The sequence below is a fragment of the Paramormyrops kingsleyae genome, chromosome 21, assembly GCF_048594095.1.
Source record: "Paramormyrops kingsleyae isolate MSU_618 chromosome 21, PKINGS_0.4, whole genome shotgun sequence".
In the NCBI taxonomy this organism is placed as follows: domain Eukaryota; kingdom Metazoa; phylum Chordata; class Actinopteri; order Osteoglossiformes; family Mormyridae; genus Paramormyrops; species Paramormyrops kingsleyae.
This window is the reverse complement of record NC_132817.1, coordinates 19,499,303-19,522,519: the sequence shown is the minus strand read 5'-3', so window position 1 is coordinate 19,522,519 and position 23,217 is coordinate 19,499,303. Positions and strand designations below refer to the sequence as shown.

Sequence of the window (23,217 nt, the reverse complement as noted above, 5' to 3'; positions counted from 1 at the left end):
CTTATTTTACCATTAAGAGCTCGGAAATGGTTTAGAAGAAGACAAGACAGTTGGTTGAATTAAACCCCCCCCCCCACCCTGATAGTATTGGATTACGCCTGAGTCTCTGTCCAGAAGCCTTCATAGTGCCTGCTTGCTGGGGAATTGGGCTCGTTGTCTTGCAGTAATGGCCTTTTTATGACACTTGTGCTGTTTTCTTGCTTTTCCCCAGTCCCTGACGGTCGCAGCCACTGCCTCCTCGAACCCATCTCTGTCGGGCGATGAAGCGCAGGCAGCCAAGAGACCCCGCTTGCCTTCCCCCCCAGAGCCCCCCGTACCCGTGTCCCCCTTGGGGGGCCTCTCTGCATGCACATCAGCTCTGCCTCCGGCTGCTGCGGCCACTGCTGAGTCCGGCCTCACTCCCCCAGCTGCGTACGGCTCCCCGGACGCCCAGGCTGGTCCTCTGGACGCCCAGACCCAGGGCCCCAGCTACATGTCCTTCATGGAGTCCCTTCTGGAGCCACAGTACCCTCAGGCCGATGCACACATCTACCAATAGGGGGAGTACACAAGCCCGCCGACGCTTTGCTTCGGCAGGATCCCCCCGCCCCTTCAAAAAAAGGGACATATGACAAGGTGCTTCAGCTGATAAAGCTGACAAAGAAAAAACTCAGTGGTCGTGTGCGAGGAATCCCACCTCCACTGTCCTCCGTTTCCCTGGCTGCGTCTTCGTAGTCGTCATCGTCGTTGGTGTCGTCACTCTTAACGTTGTTGCCGTGGTCGTTTTTCGTCGACTGTTGGGGAGAAGCTTGAACGCGGACCTTTTTTTCTGTCTCGCCCGCGTGTCTTCTGTAAACGGACAAGACTCAGAGCATCAACGAAGTACCTCTCTAACTGTCTCTCTCTCTCTGTTTCTAACCAGGAAATAAAAGGGACTCATTCAGATGTGATGTTAGCGGGTCGCTAACCATTTTGCATTTTTTTTTTTTTTATTTGAAAACATGCCAAAATACACAGTAAACTGCAAAAACCCAGGTGGACGATGCTTTTGTTTGAACTATTTGAAGAACTTATATTTTTTTCTGTCATGCTTTTGGAAGGGGGACTATGCAGGGTGATTTTGTTTGGTATTTAAGCATCTAATAGTTCAGGTAAAAAGACAAAAAAAAAATTTGTATAAAGACCTAATGCAACAGCAGTACACAAACTGCAATAGCATAACAGCTGAGAATGTGAATTCACTGTTTTCACTGGGTTTTTTTCTGACGTTTACCTGACTTGTGTATATCACTTTTACTGGAAATCAGCTTTTTTTTTTTTTAGCAATTCTTTAAAATGAAATTATCTATTTATTATTTAGTAATTTCTCTGAGTTTTAATTTTATTTTCCCCTCTCGTCGCCCTGTAGAAATTTTTGAATATGAAGTGATGTTAGACTGCTTTAGAGAAATGTTTAATATGTACGGCACGACTATTACTCAAATGCTACACTTCACAGTCTGCGTGATTTATTATTATTATTATTATTATTATTATTACCGTTAAGCCATTTTTGTAAATGGTGCTACGGGAACCCCTGACTACTGACTGGACTGAAGTTCAAGAGTGTGGCAGCCGTTTTGTCCCCATGTCACCGTGAGAAATTTTGGCCGGCAAACCATAGCATCGCCATGGTTACCTTGATTTGCTGTTTTACAAAGAAAATGGTGAGAAAGGTGCTTTTGGTGCTTGTTTTTCCCCACATTCTATTTTCCTCCCTCTAACGGCAACAGGAGTAGGTCTGACTCTGTGTCATATCCGCTTACACGCTGCATCTATTTCCTGTTTTCTCGGCTCACACGACCAGCGATGAGAGAGTCCGTTACAAGTCGGTAAATTTTGTCAGATTCTCGCCTGACTTGCTGGCCAGAGTGCCCGCTCGTGGTGGCTTGCCTTACCGTAGCTCTTAAAGACCAGCCAGTTCCCAGCATTGATTGCATTAAATGGATCGGACGGAGGTTTGTAATCAATCAGGCCCACCCCTCCGGTTATTGACCCTCTTCTGTCACGGCCACAGAGCCCCCGGTGGTGCTGTCCGGCATTTCGGCCTCAATTAGAGCATTATTGTTGTTCTAACAGTCTATTACACTGGTGAAGCAGAATTTATACGTGGCCTTTTCTGCAACCTTTACAAATTAAGTTTACAAACTAACAAGCAGAATATACACCTTTTCACAAAAAAAAAATCAAAGGTTGAGTCTTAACTGTGGGAGGGGGGTGGTCTGTTCACACTAATCTGCAATAATGTTTTGAAACCCCCGCAAAGGTCAAACCAACATGTACCTTTCTGTCCATTCATATTGTCATACATTGCAGAATAAGTTTAAAAAAAAGCTATTAAAATGTGAAGTGAAGCCTAGAGGTCATGTCCATTTCTTTTCCCAACGTGAATCCTTTTCGAGCCGCGGATACCGAAATGTGTGCCGGTCGATTACATCCTCCGTCACCCCCCACCGATGCTGTCACGATAATTGACCCGGCATCTGTAAGTGTAGTCCTGTACTAGCTGTTTGTTTTTGCTCCTGATTAGCCACGTGGGGGTGGCTGTCCGATTCAGTTTGTGTTGATTTAGTAGCTGGAGTGTGGATTCCTCACCACAACGTTGATCCTGTTCAGCACTGAGCAAAGCCAGTGACCGTGAGTGAGGCATTTGCTTGTGTGGGGAGACTTTAAGGCCTTGAAGTCTGTAGAACTGTAGGTTAGTTAAACAAGATCTACTTCTCCTAAATCCATGTTGGCTGTCCTGCAGAATGTTATTTGAATCCAGGTAATCTACCATTTTCACTTGGATAATAGCTTCCATTACTTTTCCAGTTATGTAACTTAAACCGATTGGCCTATAGTTCTATCCCTGGATTACTTCTATCCCCTTTTCTGAATATCGGTGTTATATTAGCAAGCTTCCAGTCAGAAGGTACCATACCAGCATAGTTTCTGAAATAGTAAAGTAAAAGGTCAGCAAATAATATCCCTCATCTCTTTTAAAACTATAGGTAAGATGCCATCAGGGCCCTGTGATTTATTTATTTTGAGCTTAGCTAGGCTTTGTAGCACATCACATATATTAGTCATAGGTGATGCTGGATTAGTAATAAGTCTGTTACTTGTGTCCTCTACAGTGAATACCCGTGCAAAACAATCATTAAACTCATTAACTATCAATTTCATTTTCAATTACAAAACCCATACTGTCCCGCAAATTAGTGATTTCAGCTTTGAGAGCTCTTTTAGAGTTAAAATATTGGAAGGAACTTTTAACGTCATCCTTAGCCTCCAGTGCAATCTTCCCTTTGATGTTCCTCTTAGCGAGTCTAATGTTATTTTTTAACTCAACCTGTAGACTTGGATACTGCAGTTTTATTCCGACATCATTAGTTATTTTCCAATTGTGGAACAGAGCCCTTTTCCTCCTGACTTTATTCTTAATTTCCTTAGTAAACCACCTTGGTTGTAGTTTCCTAGATTTACTTTTGCTGGAAACGGGTATAAAGTCCTCTTGCACTTTCAATAATGTGCTATTAAAAAATCCCCATGCCTCTTCAACCGTTTTGCTATTTAACTCCATCCAGTTTACAGTTCTTAGTTTCAGTCTCATACCATTAAAGTTAGCCTTCCTAATATTGTATATTTTTGTTTTGGACTTTGCTCTTCGGACACCAAAATTAACCTCGGATTTAACCATGTTATGACCACTACTATCAAGTGATTGCAAAACCTCAAATTTTCCAATCCTATCCTGTTTATTAGAGAAAACAAGTAGCTCCGCGTCTGCCCTAGAAAACAGAAATTAATCACCACCAAGTTGTGGCCTCGTCCTATGAGCATGACAAAGGCTGTGGTTCACCTCCAAGGTGTGTTACTGACGCGTTGAAGGTACACTGTGCATACATGTGGATGCACCTCTTTGTTCGTGGGTGTCCTCTGCCCTCGGCTGAAAGGTTCAATAGCAGAATCCTTCATGAGATCCTAAAAGAAGGGAGATGATGGAGAAAGGCTGGTAAGTCTGGCCTTCCTCCTCAGGTTCTGTTGCTACAGTGGGTGTGCTCTGCCCTCCCGCCTTAAGATGAGAAGCCCAGCTATGTTTTCTGGAATATTTTTCCATTAGCCCCTACCGCATCAGCCACGGCCTCTCATTCTGCAGCTAAAAATCTCATTCCGCACCCAATTAGCCTCTGGCCTGGGGGGAACCGGGCACCTGTGCTGATGTTTGTATTCCTTTCGCAGTGCTGATAGAGATCGCTGGGGGGGGGGGGGGCGCAGAATCCTCTGATCGCCATGTGTGGGGAAGCATAATGCCATCAACGTTTTTAATATCTGCTAACTACCCATAAACCTTTTACACGGGCATGCTAAGGTTATCAGCGCTATTCAGCGTTTCCTTCAGCTGATTGATAGTAATTGCTTTGCGTAATCCCCTTTTGAAACAATTACATACTGACTAAAATACTAAGAGGATCATGTATTGTATTTTGCGACAAAAAGCTAGTACTTCTCCAATTTCTGCGGTTCTTATAAAGATATTAGCATTTTTTTGAGAAAAGAAATGATCTGTTTCCAGATGTGACAGCCTTTAAAAAAACGCTAAGTTCCGTTTTATGTGTTTATAATCTGGTTTATTTCCAGGGCGAATAGAAACAGAGCCTGTGAATCCAGCCGCGGCTCAGTGTGTGTGGAATGTGCGCCATGTTGGTGCCAACCCCGTTTTTTGGATTACCTTTACGTGACAAAACAAGTAAGCCGACCCACTCCAGGAATGTGTGCGTCAACAGAGAGAAAGCTCCACGTCTCGGGCCTGGGTTGATCCAGAGCCAGAGCGGAGGGTTCAAGGACAGAATCTCTCGTTATGGTCACTGGCAGCGCAGATGTTGGCATCGGCAGCGAGCCCAGCTCTGAAAGTTAGAGGGTCGTCGAAGCCGCGTTTTAATCCACCGAGCGACGCGCCACTAACTTCTGTTATCTCCCATCTGTCGCTCCCGGCCCAAGCTCTGAGAATCTTGTCACGAAGCTCCAGCGCCCACAATGACTGGGATTACGGCACACCGTCGATCCCCGATTGGTTTAAACTACTTCATATTGGCTGCTTTACCGGTTCCCGTCTAGGTGGGTGGGCTGAGGCTGACGAATCACGGTAATCCATCCCGCTGTGACTATCAAAGCCTCATTTCTCATATCACTGCCACCTTCTTTGATTGTAAGGGACTGGGAAAACACACCCAGATATCCATCGCCATGGTAACTGGAATTGGGGATGCTGAGAGTCCCATGGAGGGATGGCGGGCCACACTGATGTTTGTATGTATCAAAGTGGAAGGACTTCCTGCAGCCGGGCTCTGAAGTGGGCCTTTTTTTTTTGCCTTCCTGCCTGCTAGAAGCTTCCCCCTCATTAACGTGGATTTGCTTTAAACTCACAGGGACGACGTCGCCCGGAAATGGAGCTTGGCTACCCAGTGCGACGACGCCGTCGGCATTTGAATTCGCTCGATACCTGAGCTGTAGATGAAACGAGGCCCCCTGGCCCCCTCACTTCTAGCGCCTTCTGCGTGTGAGGAGGCATCCTCCCTGTTCGCCTGCTGGACCCATTTTCTACGTCTCTTCTTCCACTGCTCCTATTCCCGCTCGCTCCCCTCCGGCTGCCTCGTCCATAGAGTAATGAACGAACGAAATTCCCAAGTACAAAACACACAGCACAATGTAAGCGACGCTGCGGATCATTTTTGTTGCTGCTGTTGTTGTTGGGGAGGTCTGTCACGTCAGCTTGCACTGGCCTGAAATGGGCACACGGGGCAGTACCTGCACTTTATGGCTGTAATATATCTTTCAATGGGAGACTCGTGGCTCTGGGACTCAGACAGAAGCCTGTGCAGAATTCCTCAGCCTCCCACCAATGGAAGCCCCCCCCCCCCGTTCTCTGGTAATTGCATTGTTAAAACTTGTCCTGGGGCATCTCTTTTTATGTTAACGCCGTTTGTAAAATTTTATTTCGGATTTATAAGCCTATCTTCAAATGTACTTTTTCCATTTGACCTTCAAGGCTGACTTTAAAATCAGTGACATGCATGTGTGCCACGCACACACACACATGCACATGCACATGCACACGCACACGCACACAGACACACGCACACACACACACGCACACAGACGCACGCACACACACACATCTAATTATACAGGCACCAATACCCAGAACAATCAGCCGCGCTCCGTCTCTCTCCTTTCCCAGGTGAGTTTTAGGATCGCTCTGTCACCCCTCCCTCTCAAAGCCACATCTCTATGTTTTCGCTGACTGGGTGTCACCAAGGCGCAATCCTCAGTATCTATCCTATAATAACTACACACAGACAGCGACTGTTTATTAATGAGTAGAACATACGTGGCTTGAGTACAGTTCAATATCCATTCACTTAATGGCATAGGAGAGTTTGATAGGTCTGTTCATTGGCAGGGGATGTATGAAGCCAAATTAAATATTTGGGGGTCATGTTTTCCTCCCACATCCCCTCAGACCCTATGCTTCTCCTTTCAGTTAAAGATTGAGAGCGTGTGTGTGTTCTGTATATCCTATAGCAGGTTCTGTATATCCTATGGCAGGTTCTGTATATCCTATGGCAGTGTTCTTCAAATCTGGAGCTCGATTCCAAATCCAGGCCTTTTTTGGCCACAGAGACTTCACACCCGGCCCGCAGGTAAAGGAAGGCTGGAAGCTCGGTGGCGCTCGGACCTCGAGGGCCGTGATTTGAATAGTCTTGTACTACAGGTTTCCATGTACGAGGAGGGACAGCCTTGGTCAGCTCCAGCCAACAGCTGGTATACACATGCATGTGCACAACGTTGTGCATTTTCAGGCATGAACAAGCCATACTGGAGTTCCCAGGCTGCGCACAGCGGTAAATGGGGTCTCATGTGACCTGTCTGAAAGCCAAGTGCGGCAGCTTATTAAACGTGGGTCTGCTTCACCTTTTGGATGCCTGTGTTCCTGCATCAGGCGAATATCTCTGACTGAGGTCATCTTTTTATGCTATAAATAGCAAGATAAAAGCCTGCTTTTTGGGCACCAGAACCACATTCCAGCAGGCCCAGCTCTGGCCAAGAGATTTACTTCCATCTGTCTCTGAAATTAATTACACCCAACTGAAATGCCGATTGAATGCCGATTCATCCAAAATGATTCTTATTAGAAGGCATGACATGCAAGCGCTTAATAAATTAACCAAGTACAATTTTTTGAGTACTAGAAACACATTCATAATTAAGTAATGAAATGATTACTGAATACCAGTAAAAAAGCAATATACCAGACACAAAGATTCACATCGAGTGAATATGCAGTTCCTGTACCAGTGAACCTGCACCCATTAAGGATGTGGTGGAGAAAAATGACCTCACACCCAAGTCCATCTCTTGGCTTTCTCTTGTATGACTGATATCTGATACCCTCCCACCCCCCGTGAGTATAATTCTGCGTGTTATCTAACCCTCAAATGCCGCATCACCAGGCTGATCAGGTGAGATGCATCTTCTCCAGCAGCTAGCCGGTGAGATTCAGGTTCTCCTCATTAGCGGCACCTCGCCATGGAAACCTCCAGATGAAGTGACTAGAGAACCGGCTTTGTTAAAGGACCTAAATAAAGGGCACATTTACAAGCAGCACTTTATAAAGCTATAAAAACCTCTCGAGTTAAATAAAAGAGAAAATGGGTGCTGTTAAGGCTCAGACAACGGCACGACTGTGCATCTGTGAGACTGGCTATGATAATAAGCAGACTGGGGAATTTTCTCGCTGCCTGTCACATCTCACCTCCCAGGCCCTGTGAAAAAAACTCAGATCAGCCACATTTTGTCCGTCTCTGCCATAGTGTAGGGACAAGGATTCACCTGAAATTAGAGCCGGCACTTCAGCCCCTGGCGCCAGGGCCAGCCCAAGGCATAAGAGGACTAAGAGGCTGCTTAGGGCCCAGTGGCCACCAGAAGGTCCCCCATCTGATCAGAATGTACTGTGTGTTAGGGCAAGGGGCCCTGAAAAGGGGTGTCCTGGCTCTGCCTGATGCCAAGAAGGCGCAGACAGCAGCAAGACGCATTAATCGTCGTCTTCATGTGCAGCTGGTCAGCTAGCCTGGGGTCCGCTTGTATCTTGCCTGTATTCTGCCTGTATCCCACCTGTGTTTCACCTATATTATACCTGTATCCTGCCTTGTCCTACTTGTTTTCTGCCTGTATCCCTCCTGTATTGTGCCTATGTCCTGCCTGTATCCCTCTTGTATCCTGCTTGTATCCCATCTGTATCCCGCCTGTATCTTACCTGTATCTTACCTGTATCTTACCTGTATCTTACCTGTATCCCACCCGTATCCCGCCCGTATCCCGCCGCTATCCCACCTGTGTTTCAAATGTATCCTGCCTGTATCCTGCCTGCATCCCATTTTCATCCAAAGTGCAGCAGATGTTTAACGGCCGCATAGAGGGAAATTACAGTTAATTACTTTTGTGTTTTACATGCCGTCTCCCTTAATTTACCTCCCATACGCTCCTCGAGCGAATCTCATTTGCATACAACTGCGACAGACTCTGTCTGGTGCTGCGGCTGAACCATATAACATTTACACAGGCACCCCTTTAGACTTCGGATGGTAATATGAATGACACAGTGCTTAGCCTCTCTCAGGCTTCTCCCAAGCCTGCCCGAGTCACCGTGTTGATGTGTACAGGCAGGGGACAGTGATATCCCTTCCCATCCCGAGGAGAGATTATTAGTGGCCCTCAGTAAAAGCATGACCGAAGATCCAATTCATTAATCGCCCTTTGATGTAGAGAGCCACCGACTAAAAAGCACGTCGAGATATTCAGGGACCTGCGAGTGTGCTCGCTGAATGAGTAATTTTTTTTTTTATGAGGTTTAGTTGATTTACTGACAGAGTGTATCACCCAGTTTGACTGCTAAATGAGACTTTGATGGCTTGTCTTTTAAAAAGAGGCAGTTGCTGTTTGCCTTTGCTTAAACAAACCTTAATATTTGCCATTCTGCTCTATTTGAAATAAAGGTATTATGTAATCCTAATATATGCAGAATAGCCATACCTGAAGAAAAGCTGCAGTGTTTCTGCACTGTTTCCGTCCATAACAGGCTGCTGTCCTCACCACCGTAATGCGATGCAGTTTAGGCGCTGTCAGTCATTAACGTAGCTTAGGTGACATGCTGTCTAGGGGCCGTAGACTAGCTATGGAGCCAGTTGCCTAGCTGCCCAAACCTCGGGATGTACCAATGCAAAGATAAAAAAGGGGGGAATGGCTGACAAAAGCCCTCGTTTGTATGCAAATCAGCCTCGGCAGTCCTGGTATTTTATATCACACTGAAGGCAGGCTGGAAACCTGGGAAGTGTTACGAGGTCACTCCACAGCTATAAAGGGCAACTTTCTGTCACATGAAATTTTGGAAGTAACTGATAGAGGGGCCATAGTCAGACAAGGACTGGGCAGGAAAGGAGCGATTTTGCCTGCTGTAATCTTGCCTGTCACTACGATAATTGGAAACAGAACTTTTATAATTTGCTGCAAGTGCGTGTGATGTAGAAATGTAAAAGTGGCACTTTGTGAAATAGCCAAGCTTGAGCTCGTGGGCAGCATTCGGTCTGAATCTTAACAGGTTTCTTCCACCACTTCTTGGACACCCCCCCCCGGCTATTCCGCACATTTGTTCCTGTCCGCCACCTGGACACCTGATTCAACTAAGAATTCATTAATTGGCTTTCTGAGGAGTTAGTAGATGGACAGATGCTGAATTAGAGGGAAAATGGCTGGGGGACCCCAAGGGGGGCTTTGAGGGCCACCAAAACAGTGTCCATATCAAGCAACTGAGATACTTCTATAAAATTAACCTGCCGTCCGCCAGCACAGTTCTGTCTCCTTGCTGGTCCTATGTGTCCTACCTCGGAAAAAAAATAACAAATGGGAGAGGCACGGTAGAGTGTGTGGCTCTGCCCCCTCATCGTGGATACTGTCAGCCATAAACCCGACGCGTGATTCAGCTGAAGGGAAGGGGGGCTTATAGGTGAGCTACTGGGGCTATTTTTCTGCCCAGTTGACACTAGGTGGCACTCTTTCCACTGATTCCAAATCGGCAGCCGGATCTATGCAGAAATACATGATGTCTTGCATCACCCACATCTTGATTTCCATCCAGCCATCTTCAAGGTGGCTGGTGGAGGAAGTGAGCAGAGGTGTAATACACAGTCATGTAAAGCAAGAACAGACTGAGTTTTGTTTTTTAATACATATGCATAATCCTCAGGGAGGCCATGTCTATGTAACTTTAGCAGTTAGCAACTCCAAACTGAACTACTATGCCACGATCACAAGCGACGATTAAAATGTAACCCAGAGTAGATCATTCCCAGCACTTGCGTCATGTGATTTGTCAAATCAGCAGTGGCTGAGCGCCAGCACAACAGCTGGGCTGCAGTTTACCGGTACAGCTTGCTGCACCGCCAACATTGTTAAGACCCGTAGCCTTGCTGACAAATCACTCTGTTTGTATCACCGTCGTCTTCCCACGTCATGTGCACAGCTGTGGGCCGTTTTTATGGAGGAAGTCAACTACGGCTTACAGCCCAAATGTGCTTCCAGCACCAATCACAATTAAACTGGCTGTTCATACATAGAATCGTTTGGCAAATGCTGAAGAGGATGGAGCATATTAGGAAGTATGGCTCAGGCTCAGTTCCACCGTTAGGCCAGAGTGAATATGGCTCATCCAATCACAAGCTTGGCCCGCCCCAAGGTTTAAGAAATGCCAACCAATCACTATCCAAGGCTTAAGAAATGCCAATCAATCACTATGGTTTTGTATACAATAGAACTTTAAAGTCATACCTAAGCAATACGTGTCAGACTGTGTAATTTATTAATCAAGGAAAGCCAACACCTCATTTTTACCATGACATCGAGTTCTCATTGTGTATTTTCGTCAGAGTTTCAGAGAGGACTTAGCATGAACACTGCAGAGATGAGGGTATTTGTAGTGCAATAAACCTGCATTCTTCAAGGATGAACCCTCCAAACTGCAGATAGACAGGTTGCCTGCTTTGGAGGTCTAATCTGTATTGGAGAAATAAGTCATTGAAACTCACAGTGCGTGAGATTACCACAACTTCCTGGTTTAAGCTAATGGGCTGCGGGTTCACCCAATCAGTGACTAATGGCCTACATCTTCTCCATCTGCAGAGCACTGGAAATCTGTATAAGTAAGCCAGTCAAAGGCTGGAGCCCATTAAGATTCCCACACAAGAAGCTGAACTGTGGCTGGGATGTTCCATATGGTTGGAGAAACGCCCACTGCAACCAAGTGTGATAATTTAAGACCCAGTGCGTTTCTAAGAGTCCTGCAGGCCTCATATATACAGTACACTATTCTAACGCTGCCAGATTTGTGGTGCGTAAAGCTAAACAGTAACGCCTTCTCCCGCTAGATCTGAGGTAAATTGAAAGGCTGATGCCTTTAAATGGGTGTGATTTACATTTGAAGAATTCTTGATTTGAAATCTTGATTTACTTACATACGTGTTTACCTAAAGCTATTTACATGGATGGCAGTTTTAAATTTAAGCATTTGATACAGCTGAATATTTTACAGAGACTAATTGTAAATGAATATCTTTCTATTTGTACTATATTCACAGCAGTTTTTACAATTCATCTCAGCTATTTATATATTTAATCTTCCAGTAGGGTTACTCAGTTGAATCTTTTTAATAGGTAGGGTTAATTTTAAATATGTATTTTAGTTTCTCGCCCATAATAGTTTCTCGTCTCTTTTCAAGTACTTCCTCAGGAAAATGAAAGAGTACTTTACTACAACATGAAAAAAACGTGTTATAGTAAACTTTGATTGATTGATCAGGAATATAAACCTCAGGGCCAGGTTTACTGCCCTGTACACCCCTAAGCGGTCGGCAGATGTCATTCTTCACGCTAATAGTGTTATATGTTTTGTACTCGTGTCGCAGAAAAGAGCTCAAATTATTTCCCCTTTCTCCGTCTTTTCCGCTGCGAATCCCCATCGGGCAGCATGCTGGACCGGTGCCAGCGGTGTAAATAACGTAAACAGCTCAGAGTATTTATCATTTATTGTGTTGTTGTGCTGTACAGTATGTCAATGTTATGTGTTGCGTTAATGTTAACTGTCGTAAATTGTATTGTGTTTGCGCCCACCGTGTGAAGTATGAGTAGTCGGGACGGCCAGCACCGTGAGTAGTGGGTATAAGGTGGTGGAGAGACAGTCCCACGTGAAAAAAAACGCCATATTTATTATTTTCCCGCACACGGTGTGTTCTCTATCTGCTGGCATCGCAGTATTATCGCTGTGTCCTTCTGGGCATTTTTCCTTAGTAAATGAATAGCATGGTAAAATCTTAATTACATAATGGCACATATTCAAATCATCCTATACTCCACAAAAAGGTATTTCCTTATGTCAGAGTTCTCATGTGCATTCGGTAGAAAAACAGTCGTATTGCGATCAGTAATGGAGACGGTGTTAAAAAAGGTGTGGCCAGTGTGTAGCTGAAGGAATTCAGGGATCAGTGTCTGTCAGACCCGCATGTATATTAATGGCTGTAATGCCTATATCCCGGCCGCCTACACCTAAAAGATTGCATGCCCTTTTACCAGTGACTGTCTAGGATCTGCGGACACGGCTGTTACGCTATCGTTTTAATTAAAAAGGAAGCTTTATCGTCGGACGCACGGCTGAAATAATCTTGGACGAGGCGGCGGCCACAATATTGCGGTTTCACGCTGAGGGGCTGATGTGTGGCGAGCAGCCTTGAATGCCTGTGTTTGTATACAAAAAAAAAAGATTACAGCGTTTTGATTTCTTTAGAATCGGAGCTGGGGATTTAAGCAGAAGGGCTTGTTTCATTGTAGTGCTGGTTATCGGGTATAAGGCGGGGAAATGCCTGAAGTAATGTCAGGCTACTCTAATGTTGCTGTTTTCATAAAGAATGGCTCAGAGGTGCCGCAGGTCCATGCCCAAAGATGGATATTAGCTCTGTGTCTCCATAAAATATGAAAGTCAGACCAGTTATTCCATCCATCCTCCAGATGTTATGAGCAAACCAATTGTGTGCATCCTCAATTTTAGTACCTGTTTTCCAGCTGACCACAGAAACATTTCGTTAAAGTATTGAAGTGTTTTCTCCCGACGGTTGCAAGGTTCCACCTATTTTACCAGTGTCACCAACTTTGGTCAGGTGGCTGGCGTGAGATTTTAGATTCCAGAAAAGTCTGCACTCGCCCTTACAGTACATGTATGTCACAGTTTTATTACCTTGTGAATAGTCCGTAGGGCTTACAAACGACCCCAAAGCTTTTGATGTAACTAATTTTAGGTTTTAATTGGAATGATATGCATTTATGGTAAGGTGTCTTGCTTCAGCATGGGTCAAAAACCATGAGCGTCACGCCAGATATGTGAAAGTAGACAACCCTGGTTCTACCAATTCTTACAGGACATACAGATCTTTAGTACTAGAAGACATTCTTTTTTGATGGGAGAAAAGCAGTGTGCGTAGCAGTTTTTGGTACCCATTCATTATATAAAACGGCATTAGTGGTGTCTCGTGTGGAATTACGTGTCTAGAGGTCGATTCTAAGAACTAGTCTCATAAAATCTGTAATAGGCCTGTTGCGAGTATCATAAGGTTTCATTTTAGCACCCTTTGTTTACTTCTGAGATTGACTCGAAAGTGACAAATTATGTTGAAACACTCAGTGGAAAAGTGTAATTAATTATGTGTGATGGCCCCTTTTCTTGGTGCCTTTGTTAATGTGTTCCATTTGTCTTCAGATAACTTGTGTACAATACACATGCACTGTTCTGAGGGATTTAGTGAGTGTAATTAACTGCCGTCCAGCCTGCTGAGAATGTCGACAATTGGCACAGACTCACTGGAGACGTGACCCTGGCCACAGTAGCCGGTAAAGGAACTGCGGCCTGGAAGTGATCATTTACAGTCAGCGGAGGCCTGTCTGACTTCATGGACGAGGCATAGTGTGATTATCGACACATGGAGTGCAGTTGAATGATGCGTTTGGAAATTGTGACATGACAAAATTAAGCATCTACACATTTTCTTTTCTCATGCCACCCCCCCCCCCCCCCCAATTATCTTCTCGTTTCGCGTTGTTTCAAATTTACAGTTGGAATGCCAGCTACACCTCCGATATGAGTATTTGACCATACTAGTGGACCCGATTTTACATCATCTTCCACTGCCGAAGACCAGTTCCAATACTTAAGAAACGAAGTACAGCGGATGGTAAGAATCTCCGGATGTCGTTCTTGCCCTGCCCCAAATATCAAGGATACTTCGGTTATATCCTCACCGAAAGAGACCAAATTTTTTTTACTCTGTCCAGTGTGGTTTTGCACTGTCTTTAGACTTTTGTACCTGAGTGTGGTTGAATGGGCAAACATTGCACTGCACCTGTCGCATACGGCCAGTAAAGATCTTGAATTATGTTTGAAAGACAGGGTGTATCCTGCACTGACTCGTGTTCATGTCCCATATCCCATAGACCACATCACAAAGGGATGCCATGAGGAACCCAGAGCTGATTATGGTGGATCACTGCATCGTCCCTGCAGGTAACTGGTAACCTACAGTGCAGTTTATGCTGTGGCTTATACCGCAGTGTCCATGCTTCTTTGAATTCTTATTTCATTTGGACATAAGACTGATAGGTTTGCCTTCACATATGCTGGACTCAAAGTATTTAAGATGTAATCTGAGGTCTTCAGTGGGATATTAATAAGGGTGGAGCCCATTAATTTATCTTTAAACACCACTGTGTGATTTATAAGGAGAACTGGATTCTAATGTCTCTGTTATGTGATTAACCTCAGATTATATTGGATGGTGCATTTATCCATTAGCTTGAATCTGCATTGTTAGAAAATTGTCCATGCAATGCTGAGAACCTGAGAACATTGTGTACAGCGTGATGCTGCTCTATCTGCCCTGGTACTTGGTTTGCCATAAAACAGTTGGCCTACAGTAAGTTGGTGGTGATGCTGGTGAACACTCTGGTGCCTGCATGCACCTCCTCTAACCCCTTGAGATGCAGATATAGATCAACTCCCTGACCAACGCTGGTTTAGCAGTATCAAGACCTAGATGATCAGCTATGACTAGCCCCTCTTTAACTGTAAAATACAACAGGCGGATTGGTGAAATTTACATATGTCCTCTCATCAACGCCTGAGACCCAGAGACCAAGACTGTATATATGATTTTGTGTTGTGAGACTGAGAAAGACCCCCTAGAGTGTTGAACATACTGAGAGCCATTTTGCAATAACAAACACATTGCACACTGCAATAACAAACACATTCACAAGATCATCTTCTTAGCAAATAGTGAATTTTATCCAGGCTGTGTGCTTGATGCTATTAGGAGACGGAGACCAAAACTTCCCACATTGACTGAGACAACCAGTAACCTCAGTTCTAGGTGACCTGTCCTTCTGTCCATCCATTAGGGGTCAGTCAAGATCCAGATTCCTGATCTGATAGAAACCATCTGTGCAAGGAGGAGCATTTAATTAAAAAGTAGCCTTTCATTATAGCTTTAATAGTAATGCATTTCAGTTATGGTCTGTCATATGAAAATTGTGTTATGTGTGGTTTGAGTTAAAATGTGACCCTTGCTATTATATTGGAGTAGGTGGTCTGACCAAGAGGTCAACGTGATGTCATTTGATTAGATATCATCCGAAACTGTAACATAGTTTTGGTATTTGTGCAGTAATTTCCTTTGAAACAAAAATCAGATTTTGCCTTTGACTCCATGGTAAGAACTCCTAAAGGATTCAAGGAAAAACATCAAAGGCATTATACCTTCCCCTGGATTTGAGTTCTTTAAGAACAGAATGTCTTTTATATGTTTAATGTCTTGCAATGAAATAGCTCTGATACTGAATTAAGGTGCAGTTCTGTTCAGCATCTTGGAACTCAGTGCTGTGATTCTGACCGTTCCATATGAAGTGAGTCTGCATCTGTGTTCTCTTTCATCATCACTCTGCATCCCCTGGGGCGGTAGTGGCTCCCTCTACTGGCATTTAGTAGTGTAGGACACTCTACTCCCTCCCGCGGTTCATTCTTCAGACGCAGATCGCATCCCGCGTGACCATCTTGCTGAGAGTTTAATCTTGCTTAGGGGTGCCAGAGAAACATCCATTCAGGGTTTCTGTGGACTTTGTTTCACCAGATAACCCCAATGGAGGGGCCAGTAAGGCGGAGACCATGACGCACTGCATGATGGGTAGGTACACCAACTAAATTAGCTAATGTCTGCATGCATTAACTCTTGGAGTTTTTTATTTTTTCTGGATGCTGTTTCCATGCTTGCCAACAAAGCCCTGCAGCTCAAACAGTTTCAGCCTCCTGTACAGATAAAACATGTCCAGTAATCTCTCATTGTGTAATATGTTTGTTATATTTTGGGACTTTTGCAAGTTTCCACGTAAAACTGAATCTGCAGCTTTGAATGGCTGCAGTCAATCAGGATAACAGGGAGTAAAAGAGAGCTGTCACACAAACGCTTCAGATCGCATGTTAGATCCCAGGCAGTGAGATGAGGCCCTGGGGACCAAAGACGTCGCTTCACTTTTGCCCTAACTCTCCTTTTTCTGTCATTCTCCGAGACGGCTGTCGTAGTCCCTCTGGGGATTGGCCGCAGGCTTCCATCAATGATTTATCTCTCGTTCCTTCTGCCCTTAATGACGCTGTTTGGCTGACGGGCCATAGCCCCATGCAAGGCGTGCTCTGCGTTGATATTGCGCTCATGCTCTCTTGCACGAATCCATGTGCGCACACGGACACTGAGACAAACACAGACGTGAGCAGAAGCATCCCCGGCGTGTCCCATACATCATCTAGCCTACGGCGCTAGAGACGCTCTCTGCTGTCTCGTATCGAGGGTGCCGGCATTTATTAAGATGTGAGGATAGGCCTTCCGTGATGGATCGGTCCTTGCCTGGTCCCCATTCCGTGCCTGGAATGGGGATGCTTATCCTGCATATTTTCAGCACGTTCCGTGCATGATGAGCTTTCCAGATAAATTAGGCACATCCGCACCTCCTGTTACTGAAGGGCTATCGCACGGGAAGGGATAGCCCAGTAAACATATCTTTAAATAAAGCTTCCATCCTTCAGATCAGACTGATTGGCTGCCATTTCCATTTCATCGGACTTGCTGATGACGGTTAACAGCAGCTGTAATATTTGCGTACTCTCCTGCGTTATCCTCCCCGTAAGCCTTTTAACACGCTGAGCTTGTGGCGACGCAGGTCTCACTTTATCTCTGCAAACTCCCTTGACCTTTTCGGCGAGTGACGGATCTGCCGATCCGTCTGCCTGTCTGCGCATCCGAAAAGCAGGGGTGCGACGACTCACTCTCGCATGTCTCGGAGCAGGGTTTGCGTGGGCTCAGACGGGCGTCTAAAGAGAAGACCGCCATTTTCGCCGCAAACCTGTGTGTGTGTTTACTGAACCGATTGCATATCTATAAACAGATTTTCACATTTTCAAGTGTTGACTGGCTTCTGATTTTAATGAGTATAGCGGTGAGCATAGAATCACTGTTAATTATAATCGGGGTGGGAGGATGGGGGGGCGGTTTGAATGTTTATTTAGAGACTTGTGACACCAAGGTAGATCTGTGTTTCAGAGCATCCTAAACTCTGGTAAATGCCTTTTATTATTCTGTAATTAAAAAGTAAAGACTATTCTGTAAGCAGGATATATGGTGTTTAAAATCCAGGTCAACTTATAAAAGAGAACCAGTTTAACCTTGCCTGATTTTTACAGATTTGCTCATCTTGGCTAATGACATTGCAGGGAGATTAAAAAAACAAAACAAAACACTTTTTTGGTCTTACGGAGACACACCCAGTGGAGCTGGGGTTCTTGCTGCTGTTACTACAATCTTAATCCGAACTTAACCTCTTACCGAGAAGAAAACACAATGATTACTACATTCAGTGGTTTATATGTTCCTGCTGCTTTCCATCCGTCCTTTTTTTAAACTTCCCTTCCTTGAGTCGTTTGTTGGCAGTGCCTGCGTCGTTTCCATGGAAACTTGCATCTATCGTTCCTGCCACCCCGCCTCAGCTCCTAGTAGCGGGAACGGGACGTCGGGGGAGTCGCTCTGCGCAGCCGTCTGGGTGACACCCGACACCGGTGGTCTCGGACCCGGGGACTACGCAGACTGACAGTCCAGAAAAAGACTCTCTAAAATATTCACAAAGTTTCTCAATCCCAGATGCCTGCCAGAAACATCAAGCACTTATTTCAGGTGTCAACGAGGTCCGCCTCCAATTATGGTAATGAACTTGTAATGTCAGATATAATCCCTCCGCTGCCGGGTTTGGGAAAGGCCGGCTTTCTGATCAGAGGAGGTGTGTGTGTGTGTGTGTGTGTGTGTGTGTGTGTGTGTGTGTGTGTGTGTGTGTGTGTGTGTGTGTGTGTGTGTGTGAAATCTGATGTGTGACAAAAGTTATTGGGAGACCCTGGGTGGTTGAGAGTGACCTGCTTGTCATTGTTCGTTTACTGGAGATTGGTGGTGACCGGTACTGGTGAGCGGAGCAGTGACATTAAATGATTGCATGTGACCCCGGTCAATAGTGACGTCTTTGCTGCAATAATGGCTGATGGTAGTGGTGGGAATTGGGGTGCTATGGCTCAGACAGGTGAATCAGACTCGCTAGTGACACCCCCAGGTTTTGGCATGAATGGCAGGGGGAACGGGAACAGAGGGACGCATCTGGTCATGTGACTTGTTCAATGGTTTCCCTGGATCCCTAGTGGTGCGAATTTTTGATATTTTTTTTCCCAGCCCTTTATCTATAGACGGACACCTCTCTACCACTGATGGGCCACAGCGGTGCAGGCAGAGTCCAAATGTACAGCTGGTTTTGACTCACCGCCCCCCTCCTTCTGCAAGCCGACTGCCACCCCCCCCCCCTTTTCTGCTGCCACTTTCAGAAGCAGGTCGAAGTCCCACTTGCTCTACATCCTTGTCTTGCCCCTGGTCATGAATCGGCTTTGAAATATGTGCAGCGATCCATCGCAGCTTCGCAATCCCAGTTCTCTTCCATCACGATACGTTCGCATGGCGACATGTAGAAATAAGTGTTTGGCAGGGCTGTAGAAGGGAACTTTAATTATTTATTAGTTATAACTACTGAGTACCATTCTATAATGAGACTGCCAATTAAAAATAGAATAAGGCGATACAGCGATCTAATTTTTAAAATGAAATATGCTCTTATTGCTATTTCAGTTTTACCCCTGATGGCTGTGATATCCTGCTTGCAAAATGTGTCAGTAGAAGGAATATTACATTTCTGGGTTCCAAATAAACCCAGGCCAATGACATCCCTTCTGAGAACAATTATTATTTGTCAGCAAGACAAATAATATAGTTGCAGATCGAGGAAAAATATCATTTGTTTAGCGGCTTTGAGTACAAGTGCACTTTTATTCACTCGTTAAGGACCCTGGTTGTCTGGCTTGTTTTTCTATAGCCACTCCACTAGCTGCGGCCGCTTCGTAAGGAAAATGGGTTGGACAAAAACACGAACTTCCCTCACAAGCGGTTGGTCAGAGGATTGCTGATTCAATTGCCGTTCATTTGTGTTCAGATAGAACAGGTAATTTATGTTCCGAATTTCATCTGCGGCTTCGGAAAAGCCTGCTCCTGATGAAATGGAAAGAGGAGCCGATGGTTTCTCCTGTGAATCTGTCATTTATTGTAAATTGTTTACCTAAACCCAATACGAGGCGCCGTATTGGAAACTGATATACATTTAAAGTGACTTCAGCCAAAGGCAAATGCATCTCATGGCCTTTGGGACCTAAAAAGTAATCAGCTTTTCAAACGCCACTTCAGGAACTGCTCTTTTTTATAGTTTATCTGGTTCAGCATGCATTGGTGTAATTTCCTCCTTTTTCGTTTGTGATTTCCTCTCAATTTTCAGCCCGGTTCTCCGTCTGTTCGGTCACCCATGCTGGAGCAGAGACACTGAGGGAGGTGGGCAGTAAGAGATGATCTCATCAGCTCACTGAAAGTGGAAACTTAAACCCCCTGTAAATAACCGGACCCCAGACGGCCGAGTCACCCCGTCTGACAGCCTCTGAGGTGGGGGTCTCCCGCGTGGGCAGACCAGACGAAAGGGGCAGGAGGTTCTGGCAAGCTGGGGTTATTACTGTACATGCAATTGTCATTCACTCCTCGACTGATGGTGAGCACGAGGTGCTGGAGACTAACAAAGAATTAATGGGCGACCCTATATGTGAAGAAACGGCAGAAAACTCAGACTCCATCAAACGTGTCTTTCGGGTGCTTTGCTCTTTGCTTTCCAGCTCCTCGTTCAATCTCAGCTCCCAGCTGGTCCTCAGCATCCTTACCAATGCACTGAATGTTCAAAGGTATGTGTGCACCCCTAGTAATTAGAGGAATTGATTCATTAAGCCACACCCACTACTGACACAGTTGTATAACTGAGCGCACAATCATGCAATCTCCTTCACCAAAAAGCAGTAGCAGAATGGATGGTTGTAGAGAAGAGGTTAGTGACTTTGGAAAGCAGTTTCAGGTTAGTGAGTAATGGAAAACCTTCCCAGAACAGTTGAGACTATTGTAGCAATGGGCTGAACAACTTCGTATTAATGCCCTTAGATTTTTGGACCTGCTGGTGTCGACATTCTTTTGGCCACATTTATGTGTTTAAGCTGGTCTGATGAAATGGTCTTATTCCATTTCTGTTCTACTCTCTCATGGTTCACTCTTTTCTTTTTTTTCCAGGAGAGCGTAAATCAATCTCAACCAAAAAAACCAAAAAGCCATGGCCATCCGGTTGCTCGTTAGAGTCTTTGTCAAAGTAACTGTCACTTTCTCACTGGAGAAAAAAGGTTGTTTGGAGGAAATGGGGGAAGTGTGGAGTTTTAATCTACTGGTTTTCAAGCAATTTACATCCGGGTTTCGACCCGGAAATGAGGACATAAGTCATTCTGAACTTTCCTCGGTCATTGTAGGGGAGAGGTCACGTGTACTGTATCACATAACACACAATATCGCACACATTTAACTAAACCTCTATAGCGGCAGAGCAGAGAGTTCTTGTCGCAGGCCGTGTTCATGGTAAGATGTGACCACTTCTGCTTCAGACGTCTCTCGATGAATTTTACGATAGTACGGTACTCTCTAGTAGACAGATGAGTTTATAGTGCTTTCTGCCTCGCTATACTCCTGTAAGGTATAGCAGACTGAGTATTTATGTCCAGTATTGTACCAAGCCTAGCGTGTATTAACAGCGCAGGGCAGGGAGCATGAAGGAGCTGTGAAGGACAATCAGCAGAGCTGATGAAACACAGGGGCCTGGTTGACAGTTGTCCAGGCAAGCATAAAAATTGCCACCCAAAAAATGACCTGCCTGATTACAGAATATGGTGTCTTACATTCAAAATCAGTGACTTTCAAATGTCACAGACTATGGGGAAGCCAGTCACCCAGACCCTGCCATCAAGGAGAGGTAGTTCCGAAAAAAACACTTTTAAGGTTGAATTTATGTAGTTCCATATTTTTTCATTTTATCCACCCATCTTGTAGCCACAAATCCCTGTTAGGATCACAGGGCATTAATTTAACTGAAACTCAGCTAAAAAAAACCTTTTGTGAAACAACATCCTACAGTAAATAATCTCTCCTTTTCAAGGCTCAGTACAATCCCAGTATTGTTCATGGAACTTCTTTGTTAGCAATGTAATGCAAATCTGCCAAGTACCAGCATGCAGAAGTTAAAATTGTCCTGCAATATCTCTGTGTTTCCAGCAATGGGAAAAGTGAGACCTGGGGTCACAGATGGGTTTCGCTCCCTCCCCGCTGGCTTAGGGTTACCATATGTTCGGATTTCCCCGGACATGTCCTGCTTTTGGGCCCCTGTCCAGGCGGTTTCTCAGAAACCGGCACTTTGTCCGGGTTCAGCTCTGCAGCTCGTATGACCTAATATTGCCAGTCGAGTGCCAAGTGAAGGAAAAGGCAGCGATTTTCAATATATGGCAGCCATTCGGTATCATCACAAGGCATTTGCAAGGTTTATGCACACGATTCCTTTGAAAATTAAACAAAATGTTGTTGGCAGTTGTTGATAGTGTACTGTAACCCCACATGGATTTTTAAGTGTGGTTTCTCACATCACTAGTTCTAAATGTACTTGAGCACGTAGCTACTGAATTAAGACCTACCCTTATATGCCAAGCCAGAAATACAGAGTAGGAGAAACCCTGGGCGGCCATTCACCTCCACACATCCACACACTACAGGCATTTTAGAGACGGCAATTCATATGACTTTGGACCACAGGAGGAAACCTTCATGAGCATTGGGGGAAACGGCCCAAAACTCCCAAAACACAAGAGTCTGGACAGGTCCTGCACCTTGGAGATGTAAGATGGAAGTCCTGAGCTAACCAACGAGTCACCACATTTCTGTAATAGTTATTACGCTGAAATAAATTTAAGGTGTGATATTACAACTGGGAAGCCTACAAATGCACAGTGGCCTACAACACCGACTGCTACTTTGACCTTGCCACGCAAGCTTAAATAGTCATGCCTGGTTGCTTTACAGGAAAAGGCAGAGATGTGTCCTGATATCCCCCGTCTAATAATTAGTTTCCTCGCTGACTCATAGGGCTCCAGACTGAGGAGCAGACTACCTGGCTGTGAGATTGTGGGCTTTCGTTGCCACACTCTGGGGTGCGGATTCTGCCGGCGAGAGTGCACAAACCGTGTCTTTATTTTCCCGTGTCTTTGTTACAATTTCAGAATTGGAGTATATGTTAAGAGCTGGGAACAGCTTAAAAGGAAGCCTGGAGAGAGTCGACCAGCCCATCCTCTAACAGATGGATCACAGACTGTTTTTTTTTTTTCTTATTTTTTTTTCTTCTCCCGCTCAGTATATCTGTTTCGTTTTCATTTCCAGGGCTGCTGATTGGATTCCTCCTCTATTTTTAGCTCTCTCGCCGCCACTCCTCATATTCCTGCTCTTTCCCGCTGATTCCTCGAGGAGACGAGCGGTGTCCTCATGTCGCGGACTCGACTCCTCCCCAGAGCCCCAGAGTCACGCCGTGTGGCGTCGACGG

The 23,217-nt window shown here is 45.1% G+C and overlaps 1 protein-coding gene and 1 long non-coding RNA gene across 10 annotated transcripts in view; both read left to right on the top strand.

Annotated features, from left to right (window-relative positions):
* LOC111841055 (lysine-specific demethylase 4B-like) overlaps window positions 1–2,372 on the top strand; it is a 40,969-nt gene extending 38,597 nt beyond the window's left edge. For all 7 annotated transcript variants that reach the window (XM_023806535.2, XM_023806538.2, XM_023806536.2 and 4 more), the window contains one exon: window positions 212–2,372. In XM_023806535.2, coding sequence (XP_023662303.1) covers window positions 212–538 — 327 coding nt within the window. In that variant the 3' untranslated portion in view covers window positions 539–2,372. The remainder of the gene's footprint in view (window positions 1–211) is intronic.
* Window positions 2,373–11,299: 8,927 nt separating this feature from the next.
* LOC111841011 (uncharacterized) overlaps window positions 11,300–23,217 on the top strand; it is a 47,854-nt gene continuing 35,936 nt past the window's right edge. For 2 of the 3 annotated variants that reach the window (XR_011984544.1, XR_002837576.2), the window contains exons 1-4: window positions 11,300–11,487; window positions 14,212–14,330; window positions 14,590–14,659; window positions 16,281–16,334. This is a non-coding gene — a long non-coding RNA (uncharacterized lncRNA). Of the gene's footprint in view, window positions 11,488–14,211; window positions 14,331–14,589; window positions 14,660–16,280; window positions 16,335–23,057; window positions 23,146–23,217 lie in introns of those variants that run through there. The other variant, XR_002837577.1, reaches the window with a different exon arrangement.